General features: G+C 61.6%; 1 protein-coding gene across 1 annotated transcript in view; it reads right to left on the bottom strand.

Moving 5' to 3' along the window:
• The window catches only part of LOC136852176 (mucin-12-like), a 58,293-nt gene that overhangs the window by 34,471 nt on the left and 7,032 nt on the right, over positions 1-16,790 (bottom strand). Inside the window, 9 exon segments of the mRNA XM_067126620.1 lie at positions 607-656; positions 2,297-2,432; positions 3,830-5,670; positions 5,960-6,703; positions 7,009-7,270; positions 8,828-9,466; positions 9,796-10,029; positions 10,913-10,946; positions 16,684-16,776. Coding sequence (XP_066982721.1) covers positions 607-656; positions 2,297-2,432; positions 3,830-5,670; positions 5,960-6,703; positions 7,009-7,270; positions 8,828-9,466; positions 9,796-10,029; positions 10,913-10,946; positions 16,684-16,776 — 4,033 coding nt within the window.

The raw sequence follows: 16,790 nt of genomic DNA, 5'->3' as shown, positions 1-16,790 counted from the left end.
GGTGGTGACCTGGTGGAGTGGTGGTGGTGGTTCCTGGTGGTGGTGGTGGTGGTGCTACTGTGGTGGTGGTGGCATAGTTGTGGGTGGTGACCTGCTGGAGTGGTGGTGGTGGTGGAGGTGGGTTGTGGAGTGGCTGACCTGCTGGGTGGTGGTGGGTCCTTCATTGTGGGTGTGGGTGGTTGGTGAGTGGTGGTTGGACCTGCTGATGGTGGTGGTGGGGTGGTGGTGGTGGTGGTGGTGTGGTGGTGTGGGTGGTGACCTGCTGGGTGGTGGTGGTGGTTGGGTGTGGGTGGTGGTGCAGGCTAGAGTGGTGGTGGTGGTGTGGGTAGGTTGCTAGTTTCAGCTGGAGTGGTGGTGGGGAGGGTTGTGGGTGGTGACCTGCCTGGTCAGGTGGGGTGGTGGTGGTGGTGCTGGGTGGTGGTGGTGGTGGTGGTGGTGGTGTGGTGGTGACCTGCTGGAGTGGTGGTGGTCTAGTTGTGGTGGTGGTGGAGTGACCTCCTGGCTGATGGTGGTGGTGGTGGCAGGTCCTGGTGGTGGGACCTGCGGTGGTGGTGGTGGTGTGGCAGTGGTGACCTGAAGTGGTGGTGGTGGTTGGTGGTGGGGGGTGTGGTGGTGGTGGTGGAGTGGTGGTGGTGGTTGGTGGTGGTGTGGTGGTGACCTGATGGAGTGGTGGTGGGTGGTGGTGGTGGTGGTGTGGTGGTGAGGTGGTGGGCTGGTGGTGGTGGTGGTGGTGGTGGTGGTGGTCCTGGTGGTGGGCGGTTTCAGTAGTGGTGGTGGCTGACCTGCTGGAGTGGTGGTGGTGGTGGTTCAGTGGTGTAGTGTGGGTGGTGACCTGCTGGAGTGGTGGTGGTTCCCAGGTGGTTCAGCTGACCTGGTGGTGTGGGGTGGCTGACCGGTGCGGGGAGTGGTGGTGGTGGTGGTGGTGGTGTGGTTGTGGGTGGCTGACCTGCTGGTGGTGGTGGTGGTCCTGGCGGGGTGGTGTTGTGGTGACCTACTGGGTGGTGGTGGTCCTTCAACTGTAGTGGTGTGGTGGTGGCCTGACAGTGGTTGTTCCAGTGGTGGTGGGTGACCTGCTCAGTGGTGGTGGGTCCTGTGGTTGTGGGTGGCTGAGGTGCAGGAGTGGTGGTGGTCCAGCAGGTGTGGCTGTGGGGTGGCCGGTGGTGGTGGTAGTGGTGATAGGTCCGGTGGTGGTGGTGGTTAGGTGGAGGTGGTTGAGTGGTGGTGGTGGTGGTGGTGGTGGTTGTAGGTTGTTGACCTGCTGGAGTGGTGGTGGGTTCAGAAGGTGTTGTTGTAGGTGATGCCTGAGTGGTGGTGGTGGTGGGTCCTTCAGGTGTAGTTGTGGGTGGCTGACCAGCTGGAGTGGGTGGTGGGGTTGGCGGCGGCGGTTGCGGGTTTCTGCTGGAGTGGTGGTGGTGGTTGGGGTAGGGGTTGTTGGTGGTTGGTGCTGGAGTGGTGGTGTGGTGGTGGTGGGGCAGTTGTGGGTGGTAGTTGGTGCTAGAGTGGTGGTGGTGGTTGAGGGATTGGGTTGGTGGTTTCAGCTGGAGTGGTGGTGGTGGTTGACCTGGTGGAGTGGGTGGTAGTCCAGTGGTAGTGGTGGGTGGTGACCTGGTGGGTGGTGGTGGTTTCAGGTGGTGGTGGTGGGTGGTGGTGGTGATTGGGTGGTGGGTGGTACCAGGTGGTGGTGGTGGTGGGTGGCTGACCTGCTGCTGGAGTGGTGGCGGTGGTCCTGTAGGGGTAGGTGTGTGGGTGGCTGGACCTGGTGGAGTGGTGGTGGTCCTGGTGGCAACTGGTAGCTGTGGGTGTGGTGGTGGACCTGCTGAGTGGTGGTGGGTCCGGCGGCGGCAGCGGCGGTTGTGGGGGCGGCGGTGACGGCCGGCAGGGGCGGTGGTGTGTCCAGCAGGTGGTGGTGGTGGTGGCCGACCTGCCGGAGCAGTGATAGGTCCCAGTGGCGGTGGTGGTTGTGGGTGGCTGACCTCTGGCGGTGGTGGTCCCGGGGTGCAGTTGTGGGTGGTTGACCAGCTGGTGGCGGGTGGTGGTCCAGCAGGTGTAGTTGTGGGCGGCGGACCTGCTGGAGCCGAGGCAAGTCCAGCAGGTGTAATTGTGGGGTGGCTGGCGGCGGCGGCGGCTGGCGGTGGCGGCGGGTGGCGGCGGCGGTAGGTGTTGGTGGCGACCTACTGGTGCGGCGGTGGGTCGGCGGCAACGGGTTGTGGGTGGCTGGATCTGCTGGCGGCGGCGGTGCGGCGGTGGTTGGCAGCAGGTGGCGGTGGTGTGGTGGCGGGTAGGTGGCTGGCGGCGGCTGGCGGTGGTGGTGGTGGCGGCGGTGGCTGTAGTGGTGGGTGGCGGACCGGTGGTGGCGGTGGGTCCTAAGGATGTAGTTGTGGGCACACCTGCTGGAGTGGTGGTGTCCTGTAGGGCAGGTGCTGGTGGCTGACCTGGTAGAGTGGTGGTGGTCCTTCAACTGAAGTTGTGGGTGGCTGGCCTGGCGGTGACAGTGGTGGTGGTTCCAGTAGATGTAGTTGTAGGTGGCTGACGGTGGTGGAGTGGTGGTAGGTCCAGAAGGTGGTAGTTGTGGGTGGCGGTGACCTGCTGGAGTGGTGGTAAGTCCAGCAGGTGGTTGTGGGTGGCTGACCTCTGGAGGGTAGGGTCCTAGGTAGTATATGGGTGGCTGACCTGCTGAGTGGTGGTAGGTCCAGTAGGGTAGGTGGGTGGCTGACCTACTGGAGTGTGGTAAATCCAGCAAGTAGTTGTGGGTGGCTGACCTTCTGGAGTGGTGGTGGGTCCTGAGGGTGTAGTCAGGGGTGGCTGACCTGCTGGAGTGGTGGTAGGGTCCAGCAGGGGTAGTTGTGGGTGGCTGACCCTATTGTGGTGGTGGGTCCTTCGCCGTAGTTGTTGGTGGCTGACCTCCTGGAGTGGAGTGGCGGCAGGTCCAGCAGGTGGCAGGTGTGGGTGGCTGACCCTTTGAGTGGTGGTGGGTCCAGCAGGTGTAGTTGTGGGTGACTGACCTGCTGGAGTGGTGGCAGGTCCTGTAGGGGTAGGTGTGGGTGGCTGACCTGCTGGAGTGGTGGTGGGTCCTTCAACTGTAGTTGTGGGGTGGCTGACCTGCTGGAGTGGTGGTGGTCCAGCAGGTGTAGTTGTGGGTGGCTGACCTACTGGAGTGGTGGTGGTCCTGGAGTGGTGGGTGGTCCTGCCAGCTGGTAAGTCCAGCAGGTGTATGGGGTGGCTGACCTGCGGAGTGGTGGTGGGTCCTGACAGTGTAGTAGTGGTGGCTGACCTGCTGGGAGTGGTGCAGCAGGGTCCTGGGTAGCCGAAAGCTGAGTGCGGTGGTGAGTCCAGAGGGTGGTGTAGGGGTGGCTGTCCTTCAACTGGGAGTGGGTGGTGGCCTGTTGGGGCAGGTGGTGGTGGCTGACTTGTTGGCGGTGGTGGCCCCTTTCAACCGTAGTTGTGGGTGGCCGGCCTGCTGGAGTGGTGGTGGTCCAGAAGGTGAAGTTGGGTAGGTAGGCCGACCTGCTGGAGTGGTGGTGGTCCGCAGGTGTAGTTGCGGTGGCTGACCTGCTGGAGTGGTGGTAGGTCCAGCAGGGGGTAGGTGGGGTGGCCTGACCTACTGGAGTGCGGTGGTGGGTCCTCCAACGGTAGTTATGGGTGGTTGACCTGTTGGAGTGGTGGTGTTCAGCAGGTAGTTGTAGGTGGCTGACCTCTGGGTGGTGGTGGGTTCAGCTGTAGTTGTGGGTGGCTGACCTGCTGGAGTGGTGGTAGGTCCAGAGGATGGTGTGGGTGGCTGACCTGCTGGGAGAGTGGTAAGTCCCAGCAGGTGTAGGTGTGGGTGGCTGACCTGCTGGAGTGGTGGTGGTCTGAGGGTGTAAAGTTGTGCGGCTGACCTGCTGGAGTGGTGGTGGGTCCCAGGGGTAGGTGTGGGTGGCTGACCCAGCAGGGTGGTGGTTCCAGCAGGTGTAGTTGCGGGTGGCTGACCTACTGGAGTGGTGGTGGGTCCTGACTAAGTTGTGGGTGGCCGACCTGGCAGGAGTGGTGGTGGTCCAGCAGGTGCAGTTGTGGGTGGCTGACCCTGGAGTGGTGGTGGAGTCCTGAGGGTGTAGTTGTGGGTGGCTGACCCAGCCTGGGAGTGGTGGTAGGTCCTGTAGGGGGTAGGTGTGGTGGCTGACCTTACTGTTGTGGTGGTGGGTCCAGCTGGTGTAGTTGTGGGTGGCTGACCTTCTGGAGTGGTGGTAGGTCCAGCAGGGTGTAGTTGTGGGTGGCTGACCTGCTGGGGAGTGGTGGCAAGTCCAGCAGGTGTAGTTGTGGGTGGCTGACCTGCTGGAGTGGTGGTGGGTCCTGTGGGGTAGGTGTTGGTGGCTGACCCACTGGAGTGGTGGTGGGTCCTTCAACTGTAGTTGTGGGTGGCTGACCTGCTGGAGTGGTGGTGGGTCCAGCAGGTGTAGTTGCAGGGGTGGCCGACCTGCTGGAGTGGTGGTGGGTCCTGTCAGCTGTAGTTGTGGGTGGCTGACCAGCGGGAGCGGTGGTGGTCCTGAAGGATGTAGTTGTGTGGGTGCTGACCTGCTGGAGTGGTGGTGGGTCCACAGGTGTAGTTGTGGGTGGCTGACCTGCTGGAGTGGTGGGGTCCCTTCAGGTGCAGTTGTGGGTGGCTGACCTGCTGGAGTGGTGGTGGTCCTGTAGAGGGGTGTGGTGGCTGACCTGCTGAGAGTGGTGGTGGGTCCAGCAGGTGTAGTTGTGGGTGGCTGACCTGCTGGAGTGGTGGTGGGTCCTTCAGGGTGTGGTGTGGGGTGGCTGACCTGCTGGAGTGGTGGTAGGTCCAGTAGGTGTAGGTGGGTGGCTGACCTTCTAGTGGTGGTGGGTCCAGAAGGTGTAGCTGTTGGTGGCTGACCTGCTGGAGTGGTGGTAGGTCCAGCAGGTGTAGGTGTTGGTGGTGACCTGCTGGAGTGGTGGTGGGTCCAGCAGGGGTAGGTGTGGGTGGCTGACCTACTACAGTGGTGGTGGGTCCTCAGGTGTAGTTGTGGTGGCTGACCTGCTGGAGTGGTGTGGGTCCAGCAGGTGGAGTGGTGGGTGGCTGACCTGCTCAGGGCCTGGAGTGGTGGGGTCAGCGGAGTGGTGGTGGGTCCTGGTGGCTGACCTTCTGTGGCTGACCTGCTGAAGTGGTGGGCAGGTCCTGCTGGAGTAGGTGTGGGTGGCTGACCTACTGGAGTGGTGGTGGGTCCTGGAGTGGTTGGGTCCGTAGTTGTGGGTGGCTGACCTGCTGGAGTGGTGGTGGGTCCTTCAGGTGCAGTTGTGAGTATTGACCTGCTGGAGTGGTGGTGGGTCCCTTCAGGGTGTCCAGTTGTGGGTGGCTGACCTGCTGGAGTGGTGGTGGTCCAGCAGGTGTAGGTGTGGTGGCTGACCTGCTGGAGTGGTGGTGGGTCCTGAGGGCGTAGTTGGGTGGCTGGCCTGCTGGAGTGGTGGTGGGTCCTGTCAGAGGTAGGTGTGGGTGGCTGGACCTGCTGTTGTGGTGGTGGGTCCTTCAGGTGTAGTTGTTGGTGGCTGGCCTGCTGGAGTGCTGGTGGTCCAGCAGGTGCTGACAGCTGTGGGTATTGACCTGCTGGAGTGGTGTGGTCCAGGTGTTGTGGTGGCTGACCTGCTGGAGTGGTGGTAGGTCCTGTAGGGGTAGGGGTTGGGGTGGCTGACCTGCTGGGGTGGTGGTGGGTCCTTCAACTGTAGTTGTGGGGTGGCTGGCCTGCCGGAGTGGTGGTGGGTTCCAGCAGGTGTGGTTGTGGTGGCTGACCTACTGAGTGGTGGTGGGTCTAGCTGAAGCTGTGGGTGGCTGACCTGCTGGAGTGGTGGTGGGTCCAGCAGGTGTAGTTTGTGGGTGGCTGACCTGCTGGGTGGTGGTGGTCCTGAGGGGTAGTTGTGGGTGGCTGGACCTTCTGGAGTGGTAGGTCCTGTCAAGGGTAGTGTGAGTGGGTGGCTGACCTACTGGAGTGGTGGTGGGTCCTTCAACTGTAGTTGTTGGTGGCTGACCTGCTGGAGTGGTGCAGTAGGTCCAGAAGGTGTAGTTGGGTGGCTGGAGTGGTGGTAAGTCCAGCAGATGTAGTTGCTGTGGGTGCTGACCTGCTGGAGTGGGTAGGTCCTATAGGGGTAGGTGTGGGTGGCTGACCCACTGGAGTGGTGGTGGGTCCTGAAGGGTGTAGTTGTGGGTGGCTGACCTACTGGAGTGGTGGTGGGTCCAGAAGGTGTAGTTGTGGGTGGCTGACCTGCTGAGTGGTGGTGGGTCCGGTGCAGCAGGTGGCTGACCCATGGAGTCCTGAAGGAGTGGGGTAGACCTGCTGGGTGGCTGACCTGGTTGGAGTGGTGGGCTGACCTGCTGGAGGTGGGGTCCTTCTCAACTGTTGTGTGGGTGGCTGGCCTTTTGGAGTGGTGGTGGGTCCTGAGGTGTGGGTGGCTGACCTGCTGGAGTGGTGGTCCAGTCAGGGGTAGGTGGGGTGGCTGACCTGCTGGAGTGGTGGTGGGTCCTGAAGGTGTAGGTGTGGGTGGCTGACCTACTGGAGTGGTGGTGGGTCCTTCAACTGTAGTTGTGGGTGGCTGACCTGCCGGAGTGGTGGTAGTCCAGCAGGGTGTAGGGGTGGGTGGCTGACCCTGGAGTGGTGTGGTGGGTCCTTCAACTGTAGTTGTGGGAATCTGCCGGAGTGGTGGTCCTTCAGCCAGAAGGTGGGGTGGTGACCTGCAGGAGAGGTGGTAGGTCCTGCAGGTGTAGTTGTAAGGTTGACCTTCTGGAGTGGTGGTGGGTCCCAGCTAAGTGTGGTTGGTCCTACTTGCTGGACTGTAGTGGTAGGTGGTCGGGTGGCTGACCCCTGCTGTCCTTAACTGTAGTTGTTGGTGGCTGACCTGCTGAGTGGTGGTGTCCAGAAGGCAGTTGTGGTGGCCTGACCTGCTGGAGTGGTGGTGGTCCAGCAGGTGTAGTTGTGGGTGACTGACCGTCGGAGTGGTGGTAGGTCCCGAAGAGTAGGTGTGGGGTGGCTGACCTACTGGGTGGTGGTGGTCCTGTAGTTGTGGGTGGCTGACCCTGAGTGGTGTTGTGTAGTTGTAGGTGGCCGACCTGCTGGAGTGGTGGTGGGTCCTTCAGCTGTAGTTGTGGGTGGCTGGCCTACGGGAGTGGTGGTGGGTCCTGAGGATGTAGTTGTGGGTGGCTGATCTGCTGAAGTGGTGGTAGGTCCTGTAGGGGTAGGTGTTGGTGGCTGACCTGCTGGAGTGGTGGTGGGTCCTTCAACTGTAGTTGTGGGTGGCTGGCCTGCTGGAGTGGTGGTAGGTGTCGAGCAGGTGTATATGCAGGTGGCTGACCTGCTGAGTGGTGGTAGGTCCAGAAGGGGTAGGTGGCTGGGACCTTGCTGGAGTGGTGTGGTGGGTCCTTGGTTAGTTGTGGGTGGCCGACCTACTGGAGTGGTGGTGTGGGTCCTTCAACTGTAGTTGTGGGTGGCTGACCCGGCAGGAGTGGTGGTGGTCCAGCAGGTGTGGAAGCAGGTGGACCGGACCTGCTGGAGTGGATGGGTCCTTCAGCTGTAGTTGTGGGGTGGCTGACCTCGGGAGTGGTGGGGTCCTGGAGGGTGTGTGGGTGCCTGACCTGCTGAGTGGTGGCAGGTCCAGCAGGGGCAGGTGTGTTGGTAATGACCCGTTGAGTGGTGGTCCTTCAGCAGGCTATGGTTGTGGGTGGCCGGCCTGCTGGAGTGGTGGTGGTGGTTGGGTGCAGGTGTTGTGGCCGACCTACTGGAGTGGTGGTGGAGTCCTGAGGATGGTTGTGTATTGATCTTGCGTGAGTGGTGTGGGTCCAGCAGGTGTAGTTGTAGGTGGCTGACCTGCTGGAGTGGTGGTGGTCCCCAGGGCGTAGTTGTGGGTGGCCGACCTGCTGGAGTGGTGGCGGGTCCTTCGAGGTAGTTGTGGGTGGCTGACCTACTGGAGTGGTGGTAGGTCCTTCAGGGGTGGAGTGTGGGTGGCCGACCTGCTGGAGGGTGGTGGTCCTTCCAGCAGGTGTAATTTGTGGGTGGCTGACCTGCTGGAGTGGTGGTGGTGGCAAGTGGCCAGCAAGTGGTGTAGTGTGGGATGTAGTTGTGGCCCTGCTGGAGGGTCCTGTAGGGGTAGGTGTGGGTGGTCCTACTGGAGTGGTTGTGGTCCTTCAACTGTAGTAGTGGGTGGCTGGAGGGTGGTAAGTCCAGGTGTAGGTGTGGTGGCTGACCTGTGGTGGTGGTGGTGAGTCCCAGGGGTGAAGTTGTGGGTGGCTGACCTTCTGGAGTGGTGGCTGAGTCCTGTTGGGGTAGGTGGTGGCTGACCTGCTGGAGTGGTGAGTGCAAACTTCAACTGCAGTTGTGGTGGCTGGCCTGCTATGGTGGTGGTGGTTCCAATGGGTGAAGGTGGGTGGCTGACCTGCTGGTGGTGGTGGGTCCTGCGGGTGGGGCAGGTGTGGTGTGGAGTGACCAGCAGGTGTGGTTATGGTGGCTGACCTGCTGGGTGGTTCAACTCTGCGGTGGTGTGGGTGGCTGACCTGCTGGAGTGGTGGCAGGTCCAGCAGGTGTAGCTGTGGGTATTGACCCTGAGGTGTATGTTCAGCAGGTGAAGCAGGGTGGCCGAATCCTGCTGGAGTGGTGGCAGGTCCAGTAGGGTAGGTGTGGGTATTGACCCGCTGGAGTGGTGTAGTGGTCCTCTAAAACGGTAGCTGGCACTGATCTGCTGATGGTGTGGTCCACAGTGCAATGGCAAAAATGCATCTGCTGGAGGTGTGGTCCTTCAGCATTGTAGTTGTGGGTGGTCGATTCATGGAGGCAGGGTCCTGAGGATGCAGTTGTGGGTGGCTGACCTGCTGGGTGGTGGTGGGTCCAGCAGGTGTCAGTTGTGGTGGTGGCTGACCTGGTGGTGGTGGTGGTGGTGGTGGTAGGTCTAGCAGGGGCAGGTGGCTGACCTGCTGGAGTGGTGGTGGGTGTAGTTGTGGGTGGCTGACCTGCTGGGTGGTGGCAGTCAGCAGGTGGCAGGTGGTAGTTGTGGTAGTGGCTGACCTGCTGGAGTGGTGGTAGGTCCAGGTGGTGTAGTTGTGGTGGCTGACCTACTGGAGTGGTGGTGGGTCCTGGGTGGTGACTGGGTGTGTGGTGGCTGACCTGGTGGTGGTGGTGGTGGTGGGTCCAGAAGTGTGGTAGTGGTGTTGGTGGCTGACCTGCTGGAGTGGTGGTGGGTCCTTCAGCAGGTGTAGAGTGTGGGTGGCAGCAGGTGTACCTGCTGGAGTGGTGGTGGGTCCTGTAGGATGGCAGTTGTGGGTGGCTGACCTGCTGAGTGGTGGTGGTGGTGGGTCCTGCGGTGGTGCTAGGTGTGGGTGGCTGACCTGCTGGAGTGGTGGTGGGTCCTTCAGCAGGTGTAGTTGTGGGTGGCTGACCTACTGGGAGTGGGTGGTGGGTCCTGCAGGAGTGTGGTGGTGGTCCAGCAGGTGTAGTTGTGGGTGGCTGACCTGCTGGGTGGTGGTGGTCCTGGAGGATGCAGTTGTGGGTGGCTGACCTGCTGGAGTGGTGGTAGGTCCAGCAGGTGTAGTTGTGGGTGGCTGACCTGCTGGGTGGTGGTGGGTCCTGTCAGGGTGTAGGTGTGGGTGGCTGACCTGCTGGAGTGGTGGTGGGTCCTTCTGAACTGGAGTGGTGGTGGTAGTAGTTGGGTGGCTGACCTGCTGGAGTGGTGGTAGGTCCAGCAGGTGTAGTTGTGGGTGGCTGATCTGCTGGAGTGGTGGTGGGTCCTTCAACTGTAGTTGTGGGGTGACCCTGGACCTACTGGAGTGGTGGTCCTGACCTGTGGAGTGGGTAGTCCAGGTGGGTGGCTGACCTGGCTGACCTGTTGTGGTGGTGGGTCCTTCAACTGTAGTTGTTGGTGGCTGACCTGCTGGAGTGGTGGTAGGTCCAGCAGGTGTAGTTGTGGGTGGCTGACCTGCTGGAGTGGTGGTAAGTCCAGCAGGTGTAGTTGTGGGTGGCTGTCCCTGCAGGAGTGGTGGTGTAGGTCCTGTAGGGGTAGGTGTGGGTGGCTGACCTGCTGGAGTGGTGGTGGGTCCTTCAGGGTGTAGTTGTGGGTGGCTGACCTGCTGGAGTGGTGGTGGTCAGAAGGTGTGTTGCAGGTGGCTGACCTGCTGGAGTGGTGGTCCTTCAGGGTCCGGAGCTGTCCGAGTTGTGGGTGGCTGACCTGCGGGAGTGGTGGTGGGTCCTTGAAGATGTAGTTGTGGGTGGCTGGCCTGCTGGAGTGGTGTAGGTCCAGTAGGGGCAGGTGTTGGTGGCCGACCTGCTGGAGTGGTGGTGGGTCCTTCTGAACTGTAGGGTGGTGGTGGGTGGCTGGCCTGCTGGAGTGGTGGTGGGTAGGTGTTGGTCCTGGAGGTGTCCCAGAGGTGTTGGTGGCTGACCTGCTGGAGTGGTGGTAGGTCCAGAAGGTGTAGTTGTGGGTGGCTGACCTGCTGGAGTGGTGGTAGGTCCAGCAGATGTAGTTGTGGGTGGCTGACCTGCGGTGGTAGGTCCCATAGGGAGGTGTGGGTGGCTGACCCACTGAGTGGTGGTGGGTCCAGAGGTGTAGTTGTGGGTGGCTGACCTGCTGGAGTGGTGGTGGGTCCTTCAACTGTAGTTGTGGGTGGCTGACCTGCTGGAGTGGTGGTGGGTCAGCAGGTGTAGTTGTGGTGGCTGACCTGCTGGAGTGGTGGTGGGTCCTTCAGGTGTGGTGTGTGGGTGGCTGACCTGCTGGAGTGGTGGTGGGTCCTGAGTGTAGGTGTGGGTGGCTGACCCTGGAGCTGAGTGGTGGTAGGTCCTGTAGGGTAGGTGTAGGGTGGCTGACCTGCTGGAGTGGTGGTGGGTCCAGCAGGTGTAGTTGTGGGTGGCTGGCCTGCTGGAGTGGTGGTGGGTCCAGTGAGGTGTAGTTGTGGGTGGCTGACCTGCTGGAGTGGTGGTGGGTGTAGTTGTGGGTGGCTGACCCTGGAGTGGTGGTGTGGTTGTGTAGTTGTGGCTGACCTACTGGAGTGGTGGTGGTCCTGTAGGGGTAGGTGTTGGTGGCTGACCTGTTGGAGTGGTGGTAAAGTCCAGCAGGTGTGGTGGGACTGACCTTTCAACTGTTGTGGTGGTGACCCTGCTGGAGTGGTGGGTAGGTGTGGGTGGCTGGCCTGAGTGGTGGTGGTGGGTCAGTGGTGGTATTGTAGTGTTGTGGGTGGTGGGTGGCTGACAGTTGGGTGGTGGTGGGTGGCTGACCTGCTGGAGTGGTGGCGGGTCTTTCAGGTGTAGTTGTGGGTGGCTGACCTGCTGGAGTGGTGGTAAGTCCAGCAGGTGTATATTGGGTGGCTGACCTGCTGGAGTGGTGGTAGGTCCTGTAGGGTAGGTGGGTGGCTGACCTACTGGAGTGGTGGTGGTCCTTCAACTGTAGTTGTGGGTGGCCCTGCTGGAGTGGTGGTTCACTAGGTGTAGACAGGGTGGCTGACCTGCTGGAGTGGTGGGTCCTTCAGCTGTAGTTGTGGGTGGCTGACCTGCAGGGAGTGGTGGTGGGGTCCTGAGGATGTAGTTGTGGGTGGCTGACCTGGTGAAGTGGTGATAGGTCCTGTAGGGTAGGTGCTGGTGGCTGACCTGCTGGAGTGGTGGTGGGTCCTCGAGGGTGCAGTTGTGGGTGGCTGGCCTGCTACAGTGGTGGTGGTTCCAGTAGGTGTAGTTGTAGGTGGCTGACCTGCTGGAGTGGTGGTAGGTCCAGAAGGTGTAATTGTGGGTGGCTGACCTGCTGGAGTGGTGGTAGGTCCTGAAGGGTAGGTGTGGGTGGCTGACCCACTGGAGTGGTGGTGGGTCCCAACTGTGGTTGTGGGTGGCTTATCTGCTGGAGTGGTGGTGGTTCAGCAGGTGTAGTTGTAGGTGGCTGACCTGCTGGAGTGGTGGTGGTCCTTCAGCTGTAGTTGTGGGGGCTGAGCTGGAGTGGTCGTGGGTCCTAAGGATGTAGTTGTGGGTGCCCGACCTGCTGGAGTGGTGGCAGGTCCTGTAGGGGTAGGTGCTGGTGGCTGACCTGCTTGAGTGGTGGTGGGTCCTTGGGTGTAGTTGTGGGTGGCTGCTACAGTGGTGGTGGTTCCAGTAGGGTAGTTGTAGGTGGCTCCTGACCTGCTGGAGTGGTGGTGGTCCAGAAGGTGTAGTTGTGGTTGGCTGACCTGCAGGAGTGGTGGTGGGTCCAGCAGGTGTAGTTGTAGGTGGCAGACCTGCTGGAGTGGTGGTGGGTCCTGCTGGGGTAGTTGTGGGTGGCTGACCTGCTGGAGTGGTGGTGGGTCCAGTTGAGGTAGGTGTGGGTGGCTGACCTGCTGAGTGGTGGTGGTCCTTCAACTGTAGTTGTTGGTGGCTGACCTGTTGGAGTGTGGTGGGTCCAGCAGGTGTAGTTGGGGTGGCTGACCTGCTGGAGTAGGGGTAGGTGGGTCAATGTAGTTGTGGGGTGGTGGGTCCTGAGGTGGTGGGTCCCTGGGGGTGTGGGTGGCTGACCTGCTGGAGTGGTGGTGGGGTCCCAACCGTGGCTGTGGGTGGCTGACCTGCTGGAGTGGTGGTGGGTCCAGCAGGTGCAGGTGTTGGTGGCTGGACCTGCTGGAGTGGTGGTGGGTCCTTCAGCTGTAGTTGTGGGTGGCTGACCTGCGGGAGTGGTGGTGGGTCCTGAGGATGTAGTTGTGGGTGGCTGACCTGCTGGAGTGGTGGTAGGTCCTGTAGGGGTAGGTGTTGGTGGCTGACCTGCTGGAGTGGTGGTGGGTCCTTCAACTGTAGTTGTGGGGCTGGACCTGCTGGAGTGGTGGTGGGTTCCAGTGTAGTTGTGGGGTGGCTGTGCTGGGAGTGTGGCTGGGTCCTGCTGGAGTGGTGGTATTGGTCCAGAGTGGTGTGGGTCCTGTGGGTAGTTGCTGGACCTGCTGGAGTGGTGGTGGCAGGTGCAGTTGTGTGGTGGTGACCTTCTGGAGTGGTGGTGGTCCCTAGTTGTCAGGGTGGCTGACCTGCTGGAGTGGTGGTGGGTCCTTCAACTGTAGCGTACAAAGGGCCGACCCGCGGAGTGGTGGCGTGGTTCACAGGTGAAGTTGTAGGTGGCTGACCCGCTGGAGTGGTGGTCCGCAGTTGTGGGGTGGCTGACCGCAGGAGTGGTGGTGGTCCTGAGATGTAGTTGTGGTGGCTGACCTGCTGGAGTGGTGGTAGGTCCCAAAGTAGTTGTAGGTGGCTGACCTGCTTGAGTGGTGGTGGTCCTTCAACCGTAGTTGTGGGTGGCCGACCCGCTGAGTGGTGGTATGGTGGTGGTGGTTTCGAGTAGGTGTCCAGCAGGTAGGGGTGGCCGACCTACTGGAGTGGTGGTAGGTCCCTGGGTAGCGTGGGTGGGACCTGCTGGAGTGGTGGTGAATCCTTCAACCCGCAGGAGTGGTGGCTGGAGCAGGGTCCAGCAGGTGTAGTTGTAGGCGGCAGACCTGCTGGAGTGGTGGTGGGTCCTGGGCGTAGTTCGGGGTATTGACCCGGAGTGGAGGGTGGATGGTGCAGGGGTGGTCCTGCTGAGTGGGCCAGGGTCCTGGTGTGGGTGGCTGACCTGCCGGAGTGGTGGTGGGTCCAGCAGGTGTATTTGTGGGGGTCGGCCGACCTGGTGGTGGTGGTAAGGGTCCAGCAGGTGTAGTGGGTGGCCGACCTGCTGGGTGCAAGTCCAGCAGGTCGGACCTTGTGGTAGGTAGGGGTAGGTGGGTGGCTGAATCTACTGGAGTGGTGGTGGTCCTTCAACCGTAGTTGTGGGTGGCCGACCCGCAGGAGTGGTGGTGGGTTCAGCAGGTGTGTTGTAGGTGGCCGGACCTGTGAGTGGTGGTGGTCCTTCAGCTGTAGTTGTGGGTGGCTGACCCTTGGAGTGGTGGTGGGTCCTCGAGCTGAGTGGTGTAGGTCCCGCAGGGGTGTGGGCATTGACCTGCTGGAGTGGTGGTCAACCAAAGCCAGGTGGTCCTGCAGTGGGGTGGTTCCAGTGTTGGTGGCCGACCCTGGAGTGGTGGTGGGTCCTGGCGGTGTAGTTGTGGGGGCTGACCCTACAGTGGTGGTGGGTCCAGTAGGTGTAGCTGGTAGGTGGCTGTGACCTGCTGGGTAGGGTGGCCGAAGTCCAGCAGGGGAGGTGTGGGTGGCTGACCTGCTGGAGTGGTGGTGGTCCAACAGGTGTAGTTGTGGTGGCCGACCTGGAGTGGTGGTGGTGGTCCTGTCCTGTAGGGTAGGTGTGGGTGGCTGACCTGCTGGAGTGGTGGTGGGGTCCTTCAGGTGTAGTTGTGGGTGGCTGGACCTGCTGGAGTGGTGGTGGGTTCAGCAGGTGGGTGTAGGTGGCTGACCAGCCGGAGTGGTGGTGGGTCCTTCAGGATGTAGTTGTGGGTGGCTGACCTGCTGGAGTGGTGGGTTCAGGTCCTGGAGTGGTGGGTGTTGGGGGCGGGAGTGGTGGTGTCCTAAAGATGTAGTTGTGGACGGCTGACCTGGAGTGGTGGTGGGTCCTTGGTGGATGTGGAGTTGTAGGTGGCTGACCTGCTGGAGTCCAGCAAGGTGGCAGGTCCAGAGTGGGTGGGGGGGCAGGTGGGTATTGACCTGCTGGAGTGGTGGTAAAGTCCAGGTCAGATGGGTCCTTGAGCAAGGTCCAGAAGTTGTGGGTGGTGACCTTCTGGAGTGGTGGTAGGTCCTAGGGCAGGGGTGTGGGTGGCTGACCTGCTGGAGTGGTGGTGGTCCTTCCAGTGGGTAGTTAGTGTGGTGACCTGCAGGTCAGGTGTAGTTGTGGGTGGCTGACCCAGGGAGTGGTCCAGCAGGTGGGTCCTGGGTCCTGGTAAGTGTAGTTGGGTGGAGACCTGTGGGTGGCGGGACCTGGAGTGGTGGGAGTGGTGTTGTGGTGGGTCCAGCAGGGTGGGGGTATTTGTTGGTGGCTGACTTGCCTGGAGTGGTGGTGGGTCCAGAAGATGTAGTTGTGGGGTGGTCAACCGCTGGAGGGTGGTAGGCCCGGTAGGGTAGGTGTTGGTATTGACCCGATGGAGTGGTGGTGGGTCCTTCAACTGTAGTTGTGGGTATTCGGCCCTACAGTGGTGGTGGTTCCAGTAAGTGTAGCGTAGGTATTTGACCTGCTGGAGTGGTGGTAGGTCCAGAAGGTGTAGTTGTGGGTGGCTGACCTGCGCCGAGCGGTGGCAAGTCTGGTACGCGTAGATGTGGGTGGCTGACCCAAGCGCGGTAGTCCAGAAGGTGATATGTGGGTGGCTGACCTGCTGGGTGGTGAGAGGTCCAGGTCCTGGTAGGTGTGGGTGACTGACCTACTGTTGTGGTGTGGGTCCTTCAAGCTAAAGCCAGGTGGCCTGACCTGCTGGAGTGGTGGTGGGTCCTTAAGGGGATGTAGTTTGGGAGGCTGACCTGCTGAGTGGTGTAAGTCCAGCAGGTGGTTTGCGGTGGCTGTCCTGCCGGGTGGTGATAGGTCCTGTAGGGTGTAGGTGTGGGTGGCAGACCTACTTGGAGGGTGGTGGGTCCTTCAACCGTAGTTGTGGGTGGCTGACCTGCTGGAGTGGTGGTGAGTCCAGCAGGTGTAGTTGCGGGTGGCTGACCTGCTGGAGTGGTGGTGAGTCCAGCAGGTCAGACCCGGGTTGAGCGGTGCTGTCCTGAAGGTTAGCCCAGGTGGCTGACCTGCTGGAGTGGTGGTGAGTAATGAGGATGTAGTTGTGGGTGACCCGCTGATCTGCTGGAGTGGTTGTAGGTGGTCCTGTGGTGGAGGGTCCAGCAGGTGTTGGTGGCTGACCTGCTGGGTGGTGGTGGGTCCTGTAGGGCAGGTGTCAGTGGCTGGCCTACTACAGTGGTGGTGGGTCCTTCAACTGTAGTTATAGGTGTGGCCGATCTGCTGAGTGGTGGTAGGTCAAGAGGTGCAGTTGTAGGCCGACCTGCTGGAGTGGTGGTGGGTCCTGGAGGTGTAGTTGTGGGAGGCCGACCTGCTGGAGTGGTGGTGGGCCCCAAGGATGTAGCGGTGTGGGTGGCTGACCTGGGTGGTGGCAGGTCCAGTAGGCAGGGGTGTTGGTGGCCGACCCGCTTGAGTGGTGGTGGTCCAGCAGGTGCAGTTGTGGGTGACTGACCTTCTGGAGTGGTGGTAGGTCCAGTAGGGGCAGTTGTAGTGGTGGCATGACCTCTGGAGTGGTGGTGGTCCTCAGGATGTAGTTGTGGGTGGCTGGCCTGTTACAGTGGTGGCAGTCCTGCAGGTGTAGGTGTGGGTGGCTGACCTGGCCAGGTGGTGTGGTGGGTCCTTCAGCGTAGTTGTGGGTGGCTTGACCTGCTACAGTGGTGAAAAGTCCAGCAGGTGCAGTTGTGGGTGGCCGACCTGGCGGTGTGTGAGTCCCGGACAGTTAGCAGGGTGGCCGACCTGCTGAGTGGTGGTGGGTCCAGCAGGTAGTTGTGGGATGATCTGCTGGAGTGGTGGTGAGTCCCGAGGGTGTAGGTGTGGGTGGCTGACCTTCTGGAGTGGTGGTAGGTCCTGTTGGGGCAGGTGTGGTAGCTGACTTGCTGGAGTGGTGGTGGTCCTTAACCGTAGTTGTGGGTGGCACAGCCTGCTATAGCGGTGGTGGTTCCAATAGGTGAAGTTGTGGTGGCTGACCTGCTGGAGTGGTGGTGGGTCCAGCAGGTGTAGTTGTGGTGGCTGACCTGCAGGAGTGGTGGTGGTCCAGCAGGTAGTTGTGGGTGGCTGACCCACTGGAGTGGTGGTGGTCCTTGACGGTGTAGTTGTGGTGGCTGACCTGCTGGAGTGGTGGTGGAGTCCAGCAGGTGTAGTTGTGGGTGGCTTGACCTTCTGGAGTGGTG

The sequence above is a fragment of the Macrobrachium rosenbergii genome, chromosome 25 (assembly GCF_040412425.1).
Source record: "Macrobrachium rosenbergii isolate ZJJX-2024 chromosome 25, ASM4041242v1, whole genome shotgun sequence".
Lineage (NCBI taxonomy): Eukaryota > Metazoa > Arthropoda > Malacostraca > Decapoda > Palaemonidae > Macrobrachium > Macrobrachium rosenbergii.
This window is presented reverse-complemented; position numbering and strand designations above follow the sequence as displayed.